At 44.9% G+C, this 19,049-nt stretch overlaps 1 protein-coding gene across 1 annotated transcript; it reads left to right on the forward strand.

Moving 5' to 3' along the window:
• Window positions 1–956: 956 nt before the first annotated feature.
• On the forward strand, window positions 957–15,332 carry LOC309669740 (D-beta-hydroxybutyrate dehydrogenase, mitochondrial-like; the record flags this gene model as incomplete). Its single annotated transcript, XM_082480504.1, has 4 exons — window positions 957–1,296; window positions 8,402–8,554; window positions 11,368–11,498; window positions 14,865–15,332. 4 exons carry the CDS (start codon window positions 957–959, stop codon window positions 15,210–15,212), a joined length of 972 nt encoding a protein of 323 aa, XP_082336630.1. The 3' UTR covers window positions 15,213–15,332.
• Window positions 15,333–19,049: the final 3,717 nt, after the last annotated feature.

A 19,049-nucleotide genomic window follows, 5' to 3' on the forward strand; every position in this document is an offset into this window, starting at 1 on the left:
TCTGTGCCTGTTAAGTCCTACTGCTTCCTCTGCTGCTGTGTGTATGTCAATGAGTGACTCTGGCCCTTTTGTATTTTTCACAAGCCAACTTTAAATCACAATTAATAAAGGCATCTGGTTCTTTCAACCATTTCATTTTACTCAGAGGAGGCAGATATGACACACCATCCCTTCCAATCGCTGCTTGGAGAGTTTCTCAGATGAAAGAAAGGGCAGAGAAAACACTGCCTAATCAAATTTCTCCTGTAATCTTAGCTCTCAGGGATCTTTGTTCAGCAATGTGTAACTGTCATTTTAGCCTATAAGAAACAGACATTTTCCTCCACCATGGAGCGTCTAGAGGCACCCTTGATATAACATAGCAGACACTGACCTAGGCCATAAAAAACCCACATCAATTTAATACTGTAACATAACATACAACAACTATAATATAATAAGGCAGCTGTATTAGAAATCCACATCTCGTAGATCTAGAAATACTCATGCTGCTTTCATTCTATGCCCTATGGCCAGTCTGTAGTGACCGGATTGTGCGGAACCCAGTCGGGCGGAGAAGTTGAACTGTTCATGGCCACTTCAGCACTGCATTTCGGCACAACCCACCTCCCTTTTGCCCCCACAGATCCCGCTGACAGCCCACCGCACCACGATTACAGCCTGAGCTATTCTTTTACCAACAAGCCACGAGAAGCCGGTGGGGGGGGGGGGGGGGGGGAAGAGGTGTCGTCCGTCCCCTCCCCACGGTGGGGAGACACCCCTTCCAACCCCGGGCTTCACCAGGATGCCGGTCCTCCTCCCCTCCAGCCCGGAGGTGCCGGGGACCGGCGGGGCGAGGGCGGTGCCTGAGGGCCGCCGCTGCCCGGGGGAGGGGATGGCGGGCGGGCGGGCGGACGGGCAGGGCCTCCATCCCTCCCTCCATCCCTCCCACACGGCGCGGCGGCGCTGCGGGCAGCATGTGGGCCGCGGCCCCTCTCCTCCTCCTCCTCCTCCTCCTCCTCCTCCTGCGGTCCCGGCTGTGGTGGCGCGGGGCGGCGGCGCTGGAGCCGGCCGGGCGGGCCGTGCTCATCACCGGCTGCGACAGCGGCTTCGGGCACCTGCTGGCGCTCCGCCTCCACCGCCTGGGCTTCACCGTCTTCGCCGGCTGCCTCTGCCCCGGCGGCGACGGGGCGCGGCGGCTGCAGCGGGAGGCGGCCGCCGGCGCCGGCCGCCTGCGTGTCCTGCGGCTGGATGTCACCCGCGCCCGCGACGTGCTGGCCGCCAAGGAGCTGGTGCTCAGCCACCTGCCCGAGCGAGGTGAGGCCACCCTTGGGACAGCCGGGGGGCCGGGGGGGCGCGGCGGGGCGAGCCCCTTGCTCGGCTACCGGCCCCCGCCAGCCGGAGCCCCGGGGGCGGCAGGGACCGGCGGGCGCCGAGGGGCCGCCGACGGCGAACTGCCCGAGAGGGACAGCTGGACTGAGGCGGCTTGTGGCCAGGGAGCGCTGCCACTGACCCTGCTAATTGCAATTACCGCTGTCAGTAATAACAGCAACCTTTTATATTAAACGATGCACTGGTGCTTGGCTGAGCGGCACACAGACTGGGGCCTATCCAAAGACACCGACGGTGGAAAGTGGGTGCGCTCTTCAGCGCCCCACGGGTGAGTGTCACCTTTCTGCCACCAGAAGAGGACACCCCCCACCCCCACCGAGTGCGGGGGTCCCCGGGATCCCTCCCCCGGGTATCCGACAGGAGGAAACCGCAGGGAGAGCGGAGAAGAACAAGTTGTGCACGCACTGGAGGCGGTAGGAAGGTGACGTTCTTCGGGGCATGACTTGAAAAAGTGGGAATAAGCAAAGGAAATGCAGAGAGGGCAGCTGCCACGCCATACCAAACCAGCTGCTTCTCCATGCCACTTGAGGGTTGTCAAGGTAGTCCCTGGAAGGGTTACTTAAAAGGAAACCTGTCAATTATACACCCTAGAAAGGAATGGATAGATTTTAGCTTGCAGAATAATTGCAGACAACCGAAATCCTGGTTCCCCTCAGAACATGCGGCAGGGCACAGGTGATGGGGCCACAGTCACCTCCTTTCCCACCCAGTGTCATACTGGGGGATACCCCTGGTGCAGAGCAGGCTTGCTCAGGCTCAGAAGTAAGGTTTCCTTGGAATTACAAACAGTTCCTGCTCACACAGGGAATATAAGCGGAGAATAAAGCATGTGGAACGCTAATGAAATGCAAGGCCTCTGCCTGCCTTGTTCATTAGCAGGTTGGGAAAGGGGTGAAATGAGAAGTAAAGTAAGAAAAAGCCTAGATGCTGCTCATTAAATACGTGTATTTATGGTTGATCTTGACCTTATCTCATTAAGAGGCAGAGCCTTCCCCTCTCAGGCGCTTTCCCAAGCTGCAGAGACGATGCAGATGACTCACAAAAGCTCTTACAGGCTTGATGGGGACAGGGTCACCTGAAACTCTGGGTTACAGATAATTTATCCCGTAATTCTGGCACCTTAAGCAATGGTCATGTTCATGCTGTCACGTAGACTTGTGAGTCCACAGTTCAGCTCAGCACTCACTTCCCAGTTGTCCTTGCTGCTCGCAGGCGTGTGGACATGCCTTCAGACCAAGGCAAATCACGCTGGGCCAGGAAAGACACTTTGAGCCCAGCTGGCGTCGAGACGCAGCGTGCACGCAGCCTGCCCGCAGGCAGTGGGTTTCCTGGGGTGGCAGTCAGGCCCTTACACCCCGAACACAGGGCTGGGCGTGCACGCACGGAGCACACGTTTTAGTACATCACACCAGCGTGCTGTACTTCTAAATTCCGATCGTTAAAACACTCTCGTATCCTTCCAAAAACAGTCACAAGGAAACCACTTCGGCAATCTCCAGGCTTAAGGATAAGTGTGCAAAGGCGATGGGTTCCAAACTAAAACCTCAGAAGAGGTACCAAAACAGAGAGAAAGCAGTTAAACAATGCTCGCTTTTTGTATGCTGTGTTTGAATAGCTCAGAGTAAATCCTGGTAAAGATTAAGTATTTATTCTTTACGATTACAGTATCATCCTTTCCATGGATTGTGCATCTCAGACAAGTATGACTTTCTGAGTGTCAGACATTGGCAGATATGCTCTCTTCCAAGTCATCTTAATCTGACTGATAAGCCAAAATTTGGCCTTTATCTTAAATTTGCTTGTAGTTGATGAAAATACATGTTTTCTCCCTTTTGTTACATCTCTATACAGTATTTTCCTCCTTTCAAACTTGCAGAATGCTCTTGTTTCTGCTTGTATTTCCATAAACCCTCTTGATCCTGGTGAACATCGCGTACTCTTGTTCTAGGCCTGATACATGGACAAAGTAAGAGTCTGTGTCCTGAAGAGTGTACAATCTCGAATGTAGGGCTCTCCAGACAAGAAGCTGGCAACAAACCGCGGCTCGGAAGGCTCAAGTCCCTCCTGAATCTTGTTCTTTTGCAGATTTTAGTTGCTTCAAACCTAGAGCCAAGCTGAACAGGCTGCAGTTCTACACTGTAAAGCCTGTATTTTAGGCCTAGAGTCCCAAATGAAAAACAATTGTGGACTCCACTGGATGTGAGAGTCGCACTCTCCCACTGACTCAATTCACCGCATGGAAAAGTGTAAGAATTTCCTGGTTCTGGGGAGAATGAGTCCAAGAAGCTTCGCCCAGCGGTTGCTGATGGCAAGGGAAGTCATGGAGAAATACTATGCTCTGGCGTTTTCCTGGGCCCAGAATAAGTAGACTTATGGAAGACTGAACGATAAAAGACTTTCTGCTTTAAGTAGATGATTCAGTATTAAATGTACAAAAAAAATGTATAAAATCTCAGGAATAAAACACAGTACTCCCTACACCTAGTTATGCTGTAACCATGAGATAACTAATCCAAGCTCCACCTTGTCTTCTCTCTGTCACACAAGAGTAGAAATCCAAACTATAGGTAACACACCTAGCTGGACATTCTGTCACTTCATCGTTTGTTTCCTTGTAAATATGTGTTCTGTTGTAGACTGTGAAATGATGTCAGTCTGAAAAGGACGGCAAATCAATTTCTGTGGTGCCTAGCTCATTCCCTAGAGCTAACTAACTGTCCCTCCACAAAAATCTGCTGGCTCTGATGCCTTTCTTTTTCTTGATTTGCTTTTATGGCTTGCACGCACATTAAGATGACTTTCTAAAATATTTAGAGTCCTTTCTTGCTTAAAGAGAAGAAAGGTTTTGCACGTTAAAACCAACATGAAGTAGACTGGACTTTGGCACATGTTGATCTGCAACTCAAGACCTACAGCAACCCTCTTTTTTTTTTTTTTTTTTTCTTCTGATTTGCTGCTTCTGTTTAAAACAGGAATTTCTCTTCCTCTCCTTGACTCTTGTGAGCGAGTGACATGTAGCTAGCTGGAAGGGAGGGATATTAGTTTTAGTCCTACCTCCTACTCCAACATTATTAAGTACTCTCCTCCTCTTAATTAAGATTTCCTATTCATGGAATCCACCCAGTAGGCCCATGGTACCATATTTTAGCCCAGAGTTCCTACTCAAATAGACTCATTCTCGCAATGAGGACAACCACAGCATAATACTCCGAGCAAAGGACGGTACGTATCTGAAGCTCGGCAGTCTCAGCTGGCGTGTCACCTCAAACACCCTGCATTGCCACAGACTGATTGGCGTGATCCCTCTTCATTTTTTTCAATAGGAATACGGCAAATCACACTCTCCTTCCTTTGGCTGGTTTCCTTTGCTATTGGATTGGAATCTTTCAGGAAAGAGCCTGTCATTTTTGCATGGGCTCAGGTTTAGATGATCCAGAGATTAGTGATGCCAAGAATACGTGTTTGAGTTTAGAAAATCTGGCTGAATTCAGATATTATCTGTGCGTAGGCACCTACATAAAACCAGCCTGATTTTCAAAAGGTTTTGCAAGCACACAGCTTGATTGACTTGAATAGGAAGCGGACTTCTAAGAGTTTCTGGAAAAACATTAGGCATCTTTTAGGCCTAAATATGGACTTTGGGTATGTGCCTTGTGGTCAACATGTCTTGAAGTAGAAGTTATCTGGGAGGTTATGTGAGAGCTACTGTTTTTCTCCTGAGAGCCTCACTAATCTTAAGTTTAGTTTCCTAAAGTGATTCTTTAGATCCCCTGCTATATCTCTTAATCTTTGTCCTCAGGATACATTTTCTCAACACAGAGATCAGTGAAAATCTCTCTGACGTCCAGTTCTGCTTTCCAGTTTATTTATTCCCTGTCTGCTGTAGCATAGTCGAAGACCCCTCTTCCTAAACTGTGCTTGGACTCAGTTCTGTTTTGACAGCCTGAGTAATTTTTCCCTTCCAGATGAAACAGCAGCTGCTTTTTCCTAATGTGTCTGTGCATGGACACTCTGAGGAAATGCGCTGTCTTTTTCCTTCTGCTGTTCAATTCTTGTGCCTTTCCTTCTAGATTGCCATCTAAGGACTGTATTTCTCAGGTTACTTGAGCTGCATTTGTCTAAGCAAATATACAATATATTTTGTATGCACGTTTATAGCATTAATTTTTACCACAAACACTTCAGGAAAGGAAGACCAAAGCAGATTCAGGTACCCCGAGTACATAGCTGAGCAGGTTGTTTCTCAGGAGGCAGGAAATTTTCTGAAAAAGTGGCATAAGGGGATAATGAACTGTTCATTATTTGGGTAGAATTTTGCAAATTGATTCAACTGAACAAAGTGGCAGGAAAATTTGTGGAAAATATCAGAATATTTCCCATTCGGGAATGCCGAAACGTTCTAAGAAACAGGTTGCTTCGCTTCAGGGCAAACGAAATGTTTTGAGCTGACCATGTGCAAAATCTCTTTTTATGTTTTATTTAATCTTCTCTTCAGAAAAGTCTGTTTCAGTTTAACTAAAGCCAGTTTTTCTCCTCTTGACTTTTGATTTGGCCGCTGCACAGAAAGAGCCATTCTTCTGTGAACTCCGCCTGTTTATACACACAGGCTGGCCTCACCGCTAACCACCTGGGGTCTTTGAGGAAAGCTGGCAAAGAGCTGGAGAGAAAACTTAAGCCCTGCAAGCTAAATTCTGCATTTCACAGTTTAGAGAAAGAGGAAGAAAATAAATTGTCTTCAGTTTAATGGCTGTATTGCTGAAGCCCTAATGAGTTCAGGGGTATGTGGAGCAAGCGTTCTTGCTGTGCTGTGCAGGATGCAGTGGCAGTAGCAAAATGACTTTTTTTTTTTTTTTAATTAGAAAAGGTAAAGCTGAGAAGATCAGGGAACAGTTTTTACAGTGATGCCAGGCTTTAGTTTGTGTTGTGTTAGAGTTAGGTCCTGTAAAAATAAACCTGAGTACAGAGACCTCCCACCTCAAGTAGAAACAGATGGGGTGTGCAGCTACTCAGTCCATCTGTAGATCAGATCATGTGCAAGTACAAAAATATTGATAATTAGCTTTTACAGAGGACTCCCTAATCCATTGCTCTTGAAGCGTTTTACAAGGAGCCCAGTGCCATGGAGCTAGTTCCGTTTTAAGAAGGAGAAATAAAGCCACAGAATGATGGCTTGGCCTAGAACAACAGGGCAATGGCAGGAGGAAGAAGGAAGTCGGAGGGTGCCCAATTCCAGTGGACAATTTTTTGGTCCATTTCCTCTTCTCTGTCCACTAACATTTGGGGCAGTAGAAGAGAGGTGAGTACGCAGGAAACTGCTGCAGTACTAGGACAGCAGACAGTCTGTATCTAAAGTTATGAGAGAGGTCCAGTGTCAAGGATTGCTGTGTGACAGACAGCTGAATAGTGATTTATTCTTTTTGGAGGACAGAGTTATCTAAGTTTCTGTGTGGTAAATTCCTGATGTTGAGAGTTTTGCTCTGCAAGTTCACTGAAAGAACTTTGTTTCTTTCTCTGTTTAAACACCAATTTCATTACATAATACAACTAGAGCATATATGTTAGGAAAGCTTCCAGAGGTCTGCTTTACAAACGAATTCAAAAAATTGTCTGTTTTAGCTTTAACTATTGTTGTGAATGAAATTCTGCATTCATAGCTCTTGGCAGGGCTCTGGAAGAACCAAAATACCACAAAACCATCTCAGTAGTTTTGTCAGAGAAGATCAGAAAGAAAAGAGTTCAGGCCAAGGCTTTCTGCAGCACCTTCACCGGGGTGACCAAAGGTCCCCTGAGAACATCTTTGCCACCGCGAGTACAGGAGGCTGCAGCTGGGTCAGCATCATAGCCATGCCCCAGACTCCATGTCCAAAGGAAGGGGGAGAGGCACTGTTACCCACTCTGCCTCACCAGAAACCTAGGCTTGGAGATCCCTGTAGAAGGCATGACAAAACAAGCATTTGCCTCAGACATGTACAAGAATTCTTAAAAAAAAAAAAAAAGCATAAACAAAATTGTCAAGTCTGGCGGAGACAGGCTGCAAACTTAGCTATTTCAGTGCAAGTCAGGCTACCCTACGGACTTCTTAGTTACCCCACTGGCCAACCTAGAAATATTCTCAGTCAGGATTTGAAGACAGAAACAGAAACGTTTTCGAAAGCAGTGTGTCACTCAGTGTTTTACCATACATCTACAGATGTGTGCTATGAAGGCAAGAACAAGTCAACATGTCAGCTCCAAGCTGGGAGCACTCCACACTTCAATGAAAAAGCATTTCCAACAGTTGAGGTCATTAGCACTACCGCACAGTGCTCACAGGAAGTGTTCTCTGGCTTTGGGCTAACGGGCTTGCATGTTCTGGCAGACAGTTGTGTCAGAACAAGCTTTGCTGCCAATAAATTTCCGCTTGTAAACACCGGAATCTTACTGCATTTCAGGGGGCTGGGCTCCTTGGCACCAGAGCCCTTTGTTATGTGGGGAATAGAGTTGTTCAAGAGTACAAAATAAAAAAAAATACTGTAGCCACTCACCTTACTCAGTTACTTTACCCAATGCTGCACCCATGTGCCTGATTCTGGCTGATTTCAGATGGAATTGAAGCTCAAATCCTGGCAAACGAGCCAAGACTTAGGCTCCTAAATTAGTTAGGCACTTTGAACCTTAGCCGTTTGACTACTTAATATAATTTTCACAAAGCTGCTCATAGCACACAGTGGGATCAAAGTAATTAAAGTATCATGGTACAGTGCATTGGCAGTAAGATATAGTCTCCCAGATCATGTTATTCATAAATAACTTAAGACAACTATAAAGTGAGTGATTATTAAATAGCAGTGAGACTTACATAGTCCAGCTAATGGCCACAATTACTTTCCATCATTAAACAAAACATGCCCGCACTTACAAGGAGAAAAGACAAAAAGATAACATAACTAAAAAGTATTTTCCAAGGGTTCAAATCACTAGTGTTGTCTTGTCGCCTAACGGTGGTTGTTTTGCAGTGAAAGATGCTTTTTGAGACATTTCTCTTCCACAGGTTTCTGGGGGCTTGTCAACAATGCAGGAATATCAACATTTGGCGAGACAGGGTGGCTGTCTATGGAGAAATATGAAAAATTTGCAGATGTGAATCTCCTTGGGAGCATCAGGACAACCCTGGCATTTCTTCCTCTTCTAAGGAAATACAAGGGTAATGCTAATCCACTGTTATTTAGAGTTGTAGAATAATTAGCTTACTATAATCAGGGTAATGTAGCATCTATAAAAGAAGCCTTAATTGTCTCTCATTGAACTGAAATGACAGCCTCCTTCTGTGTGGCCTGAAAGAGCAACTTGACCCTGAAAAGAGGGTAAAGTCGTAAGGGGAAAAAATACCCTTAAAGATTCTGTCTTTACAATACATAGAAAAAAAGTATTTCCAAATAATGAATACGCTCAGTGCTTGACTCAAAACTGAGAGAAAAAAATGTTTACAGTAGATCATTAAGCCCAGGCAAGACTTTGTGAGCACTGATAATCAGTAAACACAAAGATCCAATAAATTCCTGCTTAACTTTATTATTTAGGCTTTACTATTTTACTGTTTGGCAATTAGGATGGAAGGATTAGGAGGAAGGATGACCCTACAGAGGTGAACTAGAGACATCCGCCTTCCAGTTCCAGGCCTAGCAAGATCCTCTCTATTACCTTGGGCAGGAAACTTCAAGTATGTGACAGAGTGCCGTACAGAGATGCATGGGTATCCAATGGGATAGATGCATTTGCATAGACCTCCATACGCGTGGGCTTCTTCTGAGAAGAAATGGTTCAAACAGCCCTCTACAGCATGGCAGCAAGTCTCAAATGCTTTGCAGGTTGTTTCCTACCTGTCCCCATCTCTGTTTGGGAAAGAAAGATATTCTTTTCCTTTCTCCCCCTTTTGCTTAGCTTGTCTGTTTAAGTTGTAAGCTCTTTAAGGCGAGGATTTGTTCTGTGTGTATACAGCATCAAGCACAGTAAGGGCTAGGCTTCATCCGGAAGCCCCAGATGCCACTGTCACACAAAACGTACGTAAGATAAAAGCATCCCATGTTTGGCTACTCTGATGCTTTCTGCTTGGTTGCCTTTGGTTGATGCTATTCTGATGCAAGAAAAAAAGAAACCCTTAAATACGGCGAGCTGGATGTGTTTTTGTAAAAGAATGTGCTGTTGCATATACCCAGCGAGTGTTATGTGGCCGTTACATGGGGAGACATCACTTTTTTTCTGTGATGTCCTACTTACTGCTAAAACTCTGTGATGCTGATCCACCAGAGGCCTTTGTCTGACTTCATGAATTGCAAAGGGTTACTTTGAACTGAAAGGGACTAATTGTGTGTATGGTATTAAGCACATGCACAAACTTTTAGAAGATTTGGGTCTGGATGGCTGCACATACACACTGCCTTATCTCAAAAGAGCTCTCTGCGTCTCACTCCTGGCTGTCAATGCTGCCTTTATGAAGTGCCCGCACTCCATTTTCAAGTCACATCTACGCAGGAGAGGAGGCCAGGGCACCTTTAGAAAGAATCTTAGGTTTCCTGTCTCCTTTCTTGCAGGAACAGCCAGGACAGCTATAGCTCATGTTTTTGGGGGCAGCAAGTGACCTCTCCAAATGAAAAGCTTGAATTATGGACGTTAGAGCATTCTCCTGGGAAAGCTGGGTTTCAATTACCTCAGGCAAAGCGAGAAGTTAAATGACGTGTCCCACATCCTGGGTGTGTGCCCCAAATCACTTAGCTACTGGATGAAGGAGGCAGAGGTCATCCTACCGTCCTACCACCCAGTAGCTGTGCTCTGAAGGAAGGGGCTGACTGCCATTTTAGGATGAGCATCTGTTCCAAGAAAATCTTCAAGATTATCAGTACTTGTAAGGGGAGGTATTGCCCTCCAGCCTAGAACTACTCTGAGAGGAGCAACATTTCCCCATAACTTTTCCAGATGGCCAGGCCAGCTGATGTAGCATCTTGATCAGCAAGCTGGTAGTTGTTCTGTTATTGTATGTAAGATTTATTCCAGACGCTGTGTAGGAAGGCAGCGAACCTAATTCAGAATGACAGATTTCACTGCATTCCCATGATACCCTTTTGATATCCCACAAGCCTACACCATTTGGTCAGATTGGGGCCCAGACGTTATCTGCATCTGTGACAGCAACGGGAATGCAACTACGTTCTCTGTATTGTTAGCAACGAGGCCATCTTCTCTCTCACCTCTGGTATTTATATATCCACATTCACACATTTCTTACTCTATGGTATGACTATGCGATAAAAGTTTACAAGTAAACAGTAGAAATGAACCACAGCGCAGTGCCTCAAATCAGAAATCTCTGCTATTTAATGCATGCCTGCGCTTGGCAAGAGTTACGAAGGGGAAAAAAGCAGCACAGATCAGGGAAATCACAGCAAGGCAGTGTAAGGCTGCCCACATTTTGTCAAGTCACCTTTCTCTGGTGAAGCTTATCACTGTACAGTCCAATTTTGACTTTATATGCACAGTTGTAAGCCAGGTCTCAGTGCAGAGACATCATTACCACAGAAAAAAAATATGGTATTAGTATTCATATATCCACTGCAGGGAAAATCATCTGCTCCTCTCTTCTGCTGTTACTGGCATAGTCTTTTATTACTGTTTTTCAGTCTCAACTTTTTAGGGGACTGCTTTGTTTCCATCTCTTTCATCCTGTCTCAGACTCAGAAGGAATAAGCAGCATGTTGGGAATGCGTTACGCTTTGTCTTGTCCAGCATCCGTCCTTCCACTAGATGGAAGGAAGATTTTTGCATGAAGTTCTCTGCTTAACAAAGCTAAATGCACTTCTGTGCTGGGACTGCACGCTTACACAGCCCAGCTTTGGCATACTATGTACTAAAACAGCATAATGCTAAATAACACGTTATTAGCAGTTCAGAAGGCTCAGGCAAATCAATTCTATGTTAAAGACTAAGAGTGAAGTTACTTTATTTGCACTATTTTCTTTCCAGGACGTATTGTTTTCATGTCCAGCATTATTGCCTATTTTTCTCTGGGAAATGGCATTTATTCTATGACCAAGGCAGCTATTGAAAAATTTTGTGATGCTCTAAGACTGGAAATGAAGAAGTTTGGTGTCCGGGTAAGTGACGTAACAAATAGCTGTTGTGTGAAACTCCCTGCTATTTCTAATGTTGATTTTCATATGAGAGACATTTCACTCCTGAGACTTCCTACAGAACTGAAATGCATTTTTTTTTTTTTTTGTGGGGAAAAAAGAAAGCAACTTGCACAACGCGACAGTCAATGGTGTGAGAGTGGAAATTTTGGCCAAGGGAACAAGAACAAGCGTATGGAAAATAATATCTAATCTTGTGTAAAGTAAGCTCCATGCATCTGAATTACAAAGATAAGATCAGAGCTGAATCCATGGGTGCAGCTTCCCCTTGGAAAGAGGTGGTTTCTCTGTGGCTAATCAGTCAGCTGGAATTCTCTGAGAACAGCAGACCTGGGTGGTGGTTGCAGTTCTGAGAAGCTGTGGGACAGCACGTCTTCTCTTCGTGCCAACACTGCAACTTCCACCCTTCTCTACTCCCTCTACAGTGGAGAACCTTTGCAAGTCAGGGCTGCCTGAGCAGCGCCGTGCTCTGTGAAGAGCTCATAACAGTACCAGGTAACGAAAAACTTTCTCTGCGGTGGCAGCAGGAGCAAGGAGCCCAGGCATGAGTGCTGTGTAGCGAGAAGGAAGGCTTGTCACCCGCTACCTGAGGGGTTCTTTCTCTTTTCTCACAACATCAGCGCTTAAAAGCTCCTTCCTTTTTGTGGGAACAGCTACACTGCAAGAGGCAGTATTGTGCAGAGTAATTATGTTTTTATTCTCTTAACCTAAGAGGCTCTATGAGTGCTCTTAGTGGCCTGTCTAAGCAACACTGATAGTCAAACCCGAGATCACTAAGTAGCTTCACTAGGCATTTTCCTTGGCGTTACTCTACTGCTGAAACACTCAAACACTAAAAGTCTTCCCTAGAGGATTTATATTGGTGTACTCTTTACGTACACAGATTTACAGCATTGTTCATAAGCTTTGTGTTAGAAGAAATTACAGCTATGCATCTATTATCTACCCCTCTTGGATAATATAAAATGCTATAAAATGCAAGTGATTTTACACATCCTAATACTACACAGTATGATGAGGATTTGAACCAATTAGCTGAGGATAATCTCAAATGCATGGAAGAGCTTAGTTTCACAGGTTAGCTACTCTGGTCGTTTGGGGATTTTTACTGTTCTCCCACCCCCGGAATAGCCCCAGCACACGATACAGTGAGCCAGGCTAGCAAACATTTCCAAAATATCTATACGAGTTATTTTTCTCTTTCTCACTGTATGCAAGGCACTGGCTGGCATTTGCCTCAGAACCTACCCTGCAGAATACACAGTCCCACTTCCCCGTGTTCCCCTCCCCTGCTCTGCCGTTCCCTTTGCATTTTCAGGAGAAAGTCACCCAGAGGTGGCAAGGAACAGATGGAGCTATGGCTCTGTCGCAGTGAACTCTGGCCAGGCAAGCTGGCTGCCTACAGGAAACAAAATATGTGTCTTCCATTAGAAAGGCTACAGAAAATCAAGGGGGAAAAAAAAAAAAAAAGTATTATCTCTCCTTCTCCCCTAGCTGACTCCAAAAAGTCCAAAACATGGAGTTTTCAAAATCCTTTTGTTTAAAATAAACACGGGACGTTGACTAGTGGTGTTAGTTTGGCCAATACTAAACACTGGAATACAAGCACCTGAAGAGAGGGCTGCCAAAGATGCCCTGTGACAAACCTACCTGAGGCAGCAGAAGATGCCCCCAGCTATGCACACTGTCTCTCTGCTGCAGCTTACCCACATCCCCTCCTGCTCCCCACATACAGCGCCCTGCGGTATGCAGTGTGCCGACTGCTGCGCAGCCGAGAGGCGGGCACGTGCTGGCACTGACACACAGGTGGTGGCCTCTGGTAGGTGGGCTGGGTGGCATTGGAGACATTATTGGAGACATTAAGGTGATTCTGCCCCCCTGCTCTGCTCTCGGGAGACCCAACCTGGAGTAATGCGTCCAGCTCTGAGGCCCCCAACGTAAAGGACACAGACACAGTCCAGAGGGCCATGAAGATGATTAGAGGGATGTAGTACTTCTCCTATGAAGACAGGCTGAGAGTTGGGATTGTTCAACCTGGAGAAGAGAAGGCTCTGGGGAGACCTTATAGCCCCTTCCATTACTTAAAGGGGGCCTACAGGAAAGATGGAAAGGGACTCTTGATCAGGGACTGTGGCGATAGGATGAGGGGTAATGGTTTTAAACAGAAAGAGGGGAGATTTAAGTTAGCTGTTAGGAAGAAATTCTTTACTGTGAGGGTGGTGAGACACTGGCACAGGCTGCCCAGAGAAGCTGTGGATGTTCCATCCCTGGAGGTGTTCAAGGGCAGGTTGGATGGGGCTTTGAGCAACCTGGTCTGGTGGGAGGTGTCCCTGCCCATGGCAGGGGGGTTGGAACTCTACGATCTTTAAGGTCCCTTCCAAATCCAAGCATTCTGTGATTCTATAGTACCACAGACTTTCCAGAGAACGCCTGTCAGATCCCCAAGTCTCTTACACAGCTCAGCACCATTTTTCCTCACCTTGTGTTGTAGTCTTTGGAAATCAGGTCAGTTAAATGCCACGGAGTTTTTAATGTTGCATATCTACAAATAGTTTGAACAAGCGCACTGCTAACTGAGGAAAATCATGCATACTGTGAGTGCTCAGCCTGCTCTGAAATCCCCCGGAAGCCTCAGAAGTTAGCGGAACAATAGTAACAACACATGCAAAGAAAACAGGCGGAGCGGCAAAGGGTTTGTGTGCTTTCAAATTAAATCTACGCGCACAGAAATCTATGGAAATTTGCTAATGACTTCAGTAAGAGCTAGACCAGGACTTTTGATCCCCTCTGTACTTGGCTGACAACACCTATTTGCCTTTTAATTGCACCTACTTGGGGAAAACAGCAATTCTTTCTCCAGGACCTTCTACTTTTATTTGCCATCTCCTTTCGTCCCAAACTGAGGCAAAAAATTACCAATTGCAAGATTCGCCACTGAGTGAAAAATCCAAAGTATTCCACTTTGGAAACATCAAAGTCATAGCGAAATCCTTTGTCTCAGTATTGTCAAAACATTTATACCATTAAGCATTCTATAAAAATCAAAGATGCACTATTGCATTCTGTGAAGGTATGCTGAGTAGTCAAAACAAGAACATTAACATCAGAGTGAAATGAGGAAGTCAGAATAAAGCACCTCTGCAATCTTAAATGTTTCACGGGAATATATTTGATTTCAGTCAAGTTTTCAAGGTTAAAATTTCAACAAAGCAGCATTTTCTGGAAGAAATCTGTCTGCAGAAAGCTTTTGATCTGTTTTACTGACTATAGTATTTAATTCAATTCAGAATTACTGATTGCATCTTGATAAGTTTTACATCTTGCTTTTAGGTCTGTATTATTCAGCCAGGAAATTATGCACGCTCTACAAAAATTCAGCCACCAGTCAGTGCCGAAGAGATTTGGAATGAACTCAGTGAAGAGGAAAAGGCAGTTTACAATAAAGAGTATGTTCAAGAGCGGGCAAACTTTTTCAACAGCATTCTCAGCGAAGGAAGCACTAATGGCAATGAAGTCGTAGATGCTATGGTAGATGCTTTAACGTCTCCTGCACCCAAGGCACGTTACATGGTAGCAAAGCTGAAGGAAAAAGCACTGGTGTTTGTCTGTGCTTTATTCCCGACCGTTGTGATGGATTACGTTTTGTCTTACGCTCTGAGTAAAGTAAAACTTGCATAGCCAAGTTGGCACTGTTCAGTGACGCAGGCAGGGCAGTTTTTTAAAATGTGAAAGCCAGAAATCAATATATTGACACCAATTAAGTGATACAAACTTTGGAGGGTCTCCCTAGTCAGAACTGTCCCTTATTCATAGGGAAAAACATACACGACCCTATGTAAAATTAATACATTCGTCCAGCTAACTTTATTTTTCTCATGTGGAAAAAAATACATATGGCCACTTAGGCTGCTTAAGGTATTACCTAGAAAATTCAGTGCATCTTTTTCTAATGCAATACCAGGTTACTGTCACAGACATGACGGACACGAAATGCAGCATATCCTACAGGGCAACTGCACACCTGCAATCATTACAACAGACATGAAAATAACTTATTTGTAGGAATCCGAGTAGTAATTTATTAGGGGTGATGGGAAGAGGTTAATGGAAAAGTTAGGAATGAGCAATAGACCTTGAAATACTTTGAATGGAGTTAAGGGGCTGTAGAAAGTTAGGAAGGACAAGCAATAAAGTTGTAATATGGGAAGAGTGTCTTGCCTAACTACGGTTCAGTACTTTTTCAGGTGTTCTGGATAAATCTGTAACAAAGCCAATATGTCATGGACTTTGGAAAATAAGTAGCATATTCCATTTACAAACTAATATTCAATCCTAAATAAACTCTATATTTTATCTAATGCCTGGATTAATCAATGCACTAACCGAAAGTGTAGTCAGAGAGCTAAACACCAAGGTGACAGATATCAGTATGCAATAGCAACCTGTACCTTAAAAAGAACATATTCAGCCTGGAGCTCCGATTTTGCTACTATTATAGGGAATAAGGTCTGATGAAAAAAATATCTATTAACACAAATAGGAAAACTTTAGTAACTTATATCTATGAGAGTAATTGAGCATAGCGGCTTCATTAGCAGTCTACTACTAACTGTTGTGGAAAGGATTGCTGGTTTCCACATACACAGTTTTAAATTTGTCTTGGCTGTGGCATGGCACAAAATACAAGAATTCTGGCACCAAAAGAACCCAGAATAGCTGGGATCAGCTGTGGTGACGCTGGTAGATACAGAGCAGCAGCATGGAGCATTAGCTTCCCCCGTGCCACGTCTTCCATATCAAACCAAAGACTCTGCTGTAAGTTGACCTAGTTAACTTTTTGGTCTGAACCAGAAATCGCATCATATACCTGGGAAGTCTTTTCTAATATATTTAATTAATTACTGAGAAAAGTTACTCTCTCTCGTGGTGGGTAATTGGTCAGTGTGAGTCAGGAACACAGGCGAGATGAGCAAACAGACTGACTATTCCAGGTCCTCTCCTGATACACTCAGCAGCGGAACAGCCATCTTACTGCACTTGTTTTAGATGGTGGAACACCTTACTTTTCTTCCCAAATGCTGGACCCATCCCCAGAGCTGGCATTGGCAAGAGGACAAGCCGGGGCTCCCACCTGTTCCACAGCCCATCAACAGCAGGACTATCAGATGATTATCATCCACTCTCCTCATTTAACCACAACTGAGCAAGGCCAAGCAAGGGAATAGGAACAAGGCTTATTCCAACTGAACCAACTGGTTTCTTGTATAGCAATTCCCCCTGCTTGACCTCAGGGATTTCAGCAGCCTTACATTGCCTTGGAAGAGTTGCTTTCATGCTCTTAGCCATTCTTTGTGCAGATTACCCTTCCTTACAGTAAGTAGCACTGAACTCAACAAGCAGCTTTGAAACCCAGATGTTTCTCCATCAGGCCCAGGCTGCCCTGATGCTTCTGGCCTGGTGCTTCTCACTGCCTCAAAGATGATGTCACTTTCCATTACGTTATATGGTCTCCCTTCTATTTGCATTTCTAAAAGCTACTGCAGTAAGTTCTTGCTGAGAGCAAGCACTGCCAGATCTGCCTCCCAGATACCGACAACATGAAATACCTTCCAACTGAAAATTCCTCCTTCGTTTGCTGTGTATGTGGTGAAGCATGTGATCAATATTTCAGTAGCTCCATATAACATCAGATGAGCAACACGCCAGAGCATTTATTCCTTTGTCTTGAAAACTCAGAACTTGCAGTGTGTAGTTCCTCACATGGGATACAGTGAGAGGCCGGATGAGAACAGATGGGACAAATGAAGGCAGTTTGTATTTTCATTGCTGTCTAACCTGTTGGCATGGAAGCTAACTGAAAAACAGCTACAAAATTATTATCTTTTGTCTTCCCCCTCAGCTTTTTAATATTATGATCTGCATATAAAGAACTAATCAAGAGAGAGTCAGAGCTTCAGTTATTACCAGGCCTGATGTACTCCCACTGAAAGTCATCTGGAATCCTCCCACTGAGTTATATGTGTTCCAAGGCACAATGTTAGACAAGTACATGTGAAAAAAAAAAAGTAGTGGGAATGATTTCAGAGTCCCTGGGCTTAATAGGAAAGAGACCCTCATAAGAAATGGTGATGATAGGGGTGCAGCACTCCCTCCTCCACAGGTCTGGTAGGGTACAGAAGTTGCAGGATTAGTAACAGAAGCTTTCAGTGAACAAACATTGCTAACCAAGTCGGTGACAAACTCCGAGGACCCTCAGAGCTATCTGCTCTTCAACCAAACTCCTGCCCACCTATGTGTCGCTGGAGAGCTCACCTGACTCCAGGGATCCCAGCCCTCATCCTGGCCCACACGGTACCTGGACAGCACATGCTGGGAAGCACACAATTGCTGCACTGCCCCACCATCCCTGTTGTTGCTTTGCCACATTGTCAGGTGAGGAGTAACCCTGAAATCACCTTTACCTCAAGCCAAGTTAAAGTGCAGATGCTTACAAGAAGCCTGTATTTACAACACCCAAAATAAGCAACAGTTACAGTGTTTTTCCTAAAATTTAGATGACAAAAATAAGAGGAAAAAATAAAATTATTGACATTGCTCCTCAATCTGAAATCCTCTTCTCCCAACGCCCAGCTAACCTGCTGCAGATACTTTTCTGGAGTTGTTTTTCTATATAGCATTCACCTCAGATTGCATTCAACTGAGACCTTTCTTGGCCAAAGACATTAGCTTTTATCACTACTCATCTTTTATAAGTCCTGCTGACAGTTTGGGAAAAATTCATTTTTTCCCTTGAAAACAATGCCCACAAAAGAGATGCAACTTTCCTCTCAAGTCCCTTCTCCAGGGGCAGAGGAGACACAGTATCAGGAACCTAACAAAGTACGTAAGCAGACATGATACCACCGAGGTCATGGAGCACTCTACCAGCCATATGAACACGCACATGGATTTTACAGAGGTTTGGTCAGGACATAAATTTCAGCCATTGTGGGGCTTTCTTACTGAGCACTTACATCAGTTATGTCATGGATTTTCTCTTCTGTGGAAAGGCTTATTCCTAGGAGCGCATAGTAATTGGCAGAAAGAATAAGCATTGTTTTTCACAGTAAGCAATTGCAGAAAGAATATACGGAGAAGCAAAAAAGTTAAGCTAAATCAGTTCAGTAAGTTGTGCGTTGATCAGAGTCATATTAACAGCTTCATACAGCATCATCAAAAAAGACACAGAGTGGAGCTCAGGAAATACACTTATAACACAAGGAATAGCAGGGTATTACCTGCCAGCACAGTTTTGAGGTGGTTGTGCTGCTGTGTGAAACAAAGACTGTCTCCAGAAGTTCATTGCTCCTTCTAGAAGGAGACTATTCCCCTACCTTGAGAGGGCCCAGTTGGAGAAACACCCCCACGACAAGTCCCCAGCCTGGGCCGGAGGCTGTTCCAGCAGGCAAAAGCTGCACCTCTGCACTCAAGGTCCATGTTGCTGTGGGCATCACCACCAGGTACACACCCCCCCTC

Source organism: Vanellus vanellus (assembly GCF_965231255.1).
Source record: "Vanellus vanellus genome assembly, chromosome: 3".
Classification (NCBI taxonomy): Eukaryota; Metazoa; Chordata; class Aves; order Charadriiformes; family Charadriidae; genus Vanellus; species Vanellus vanellus.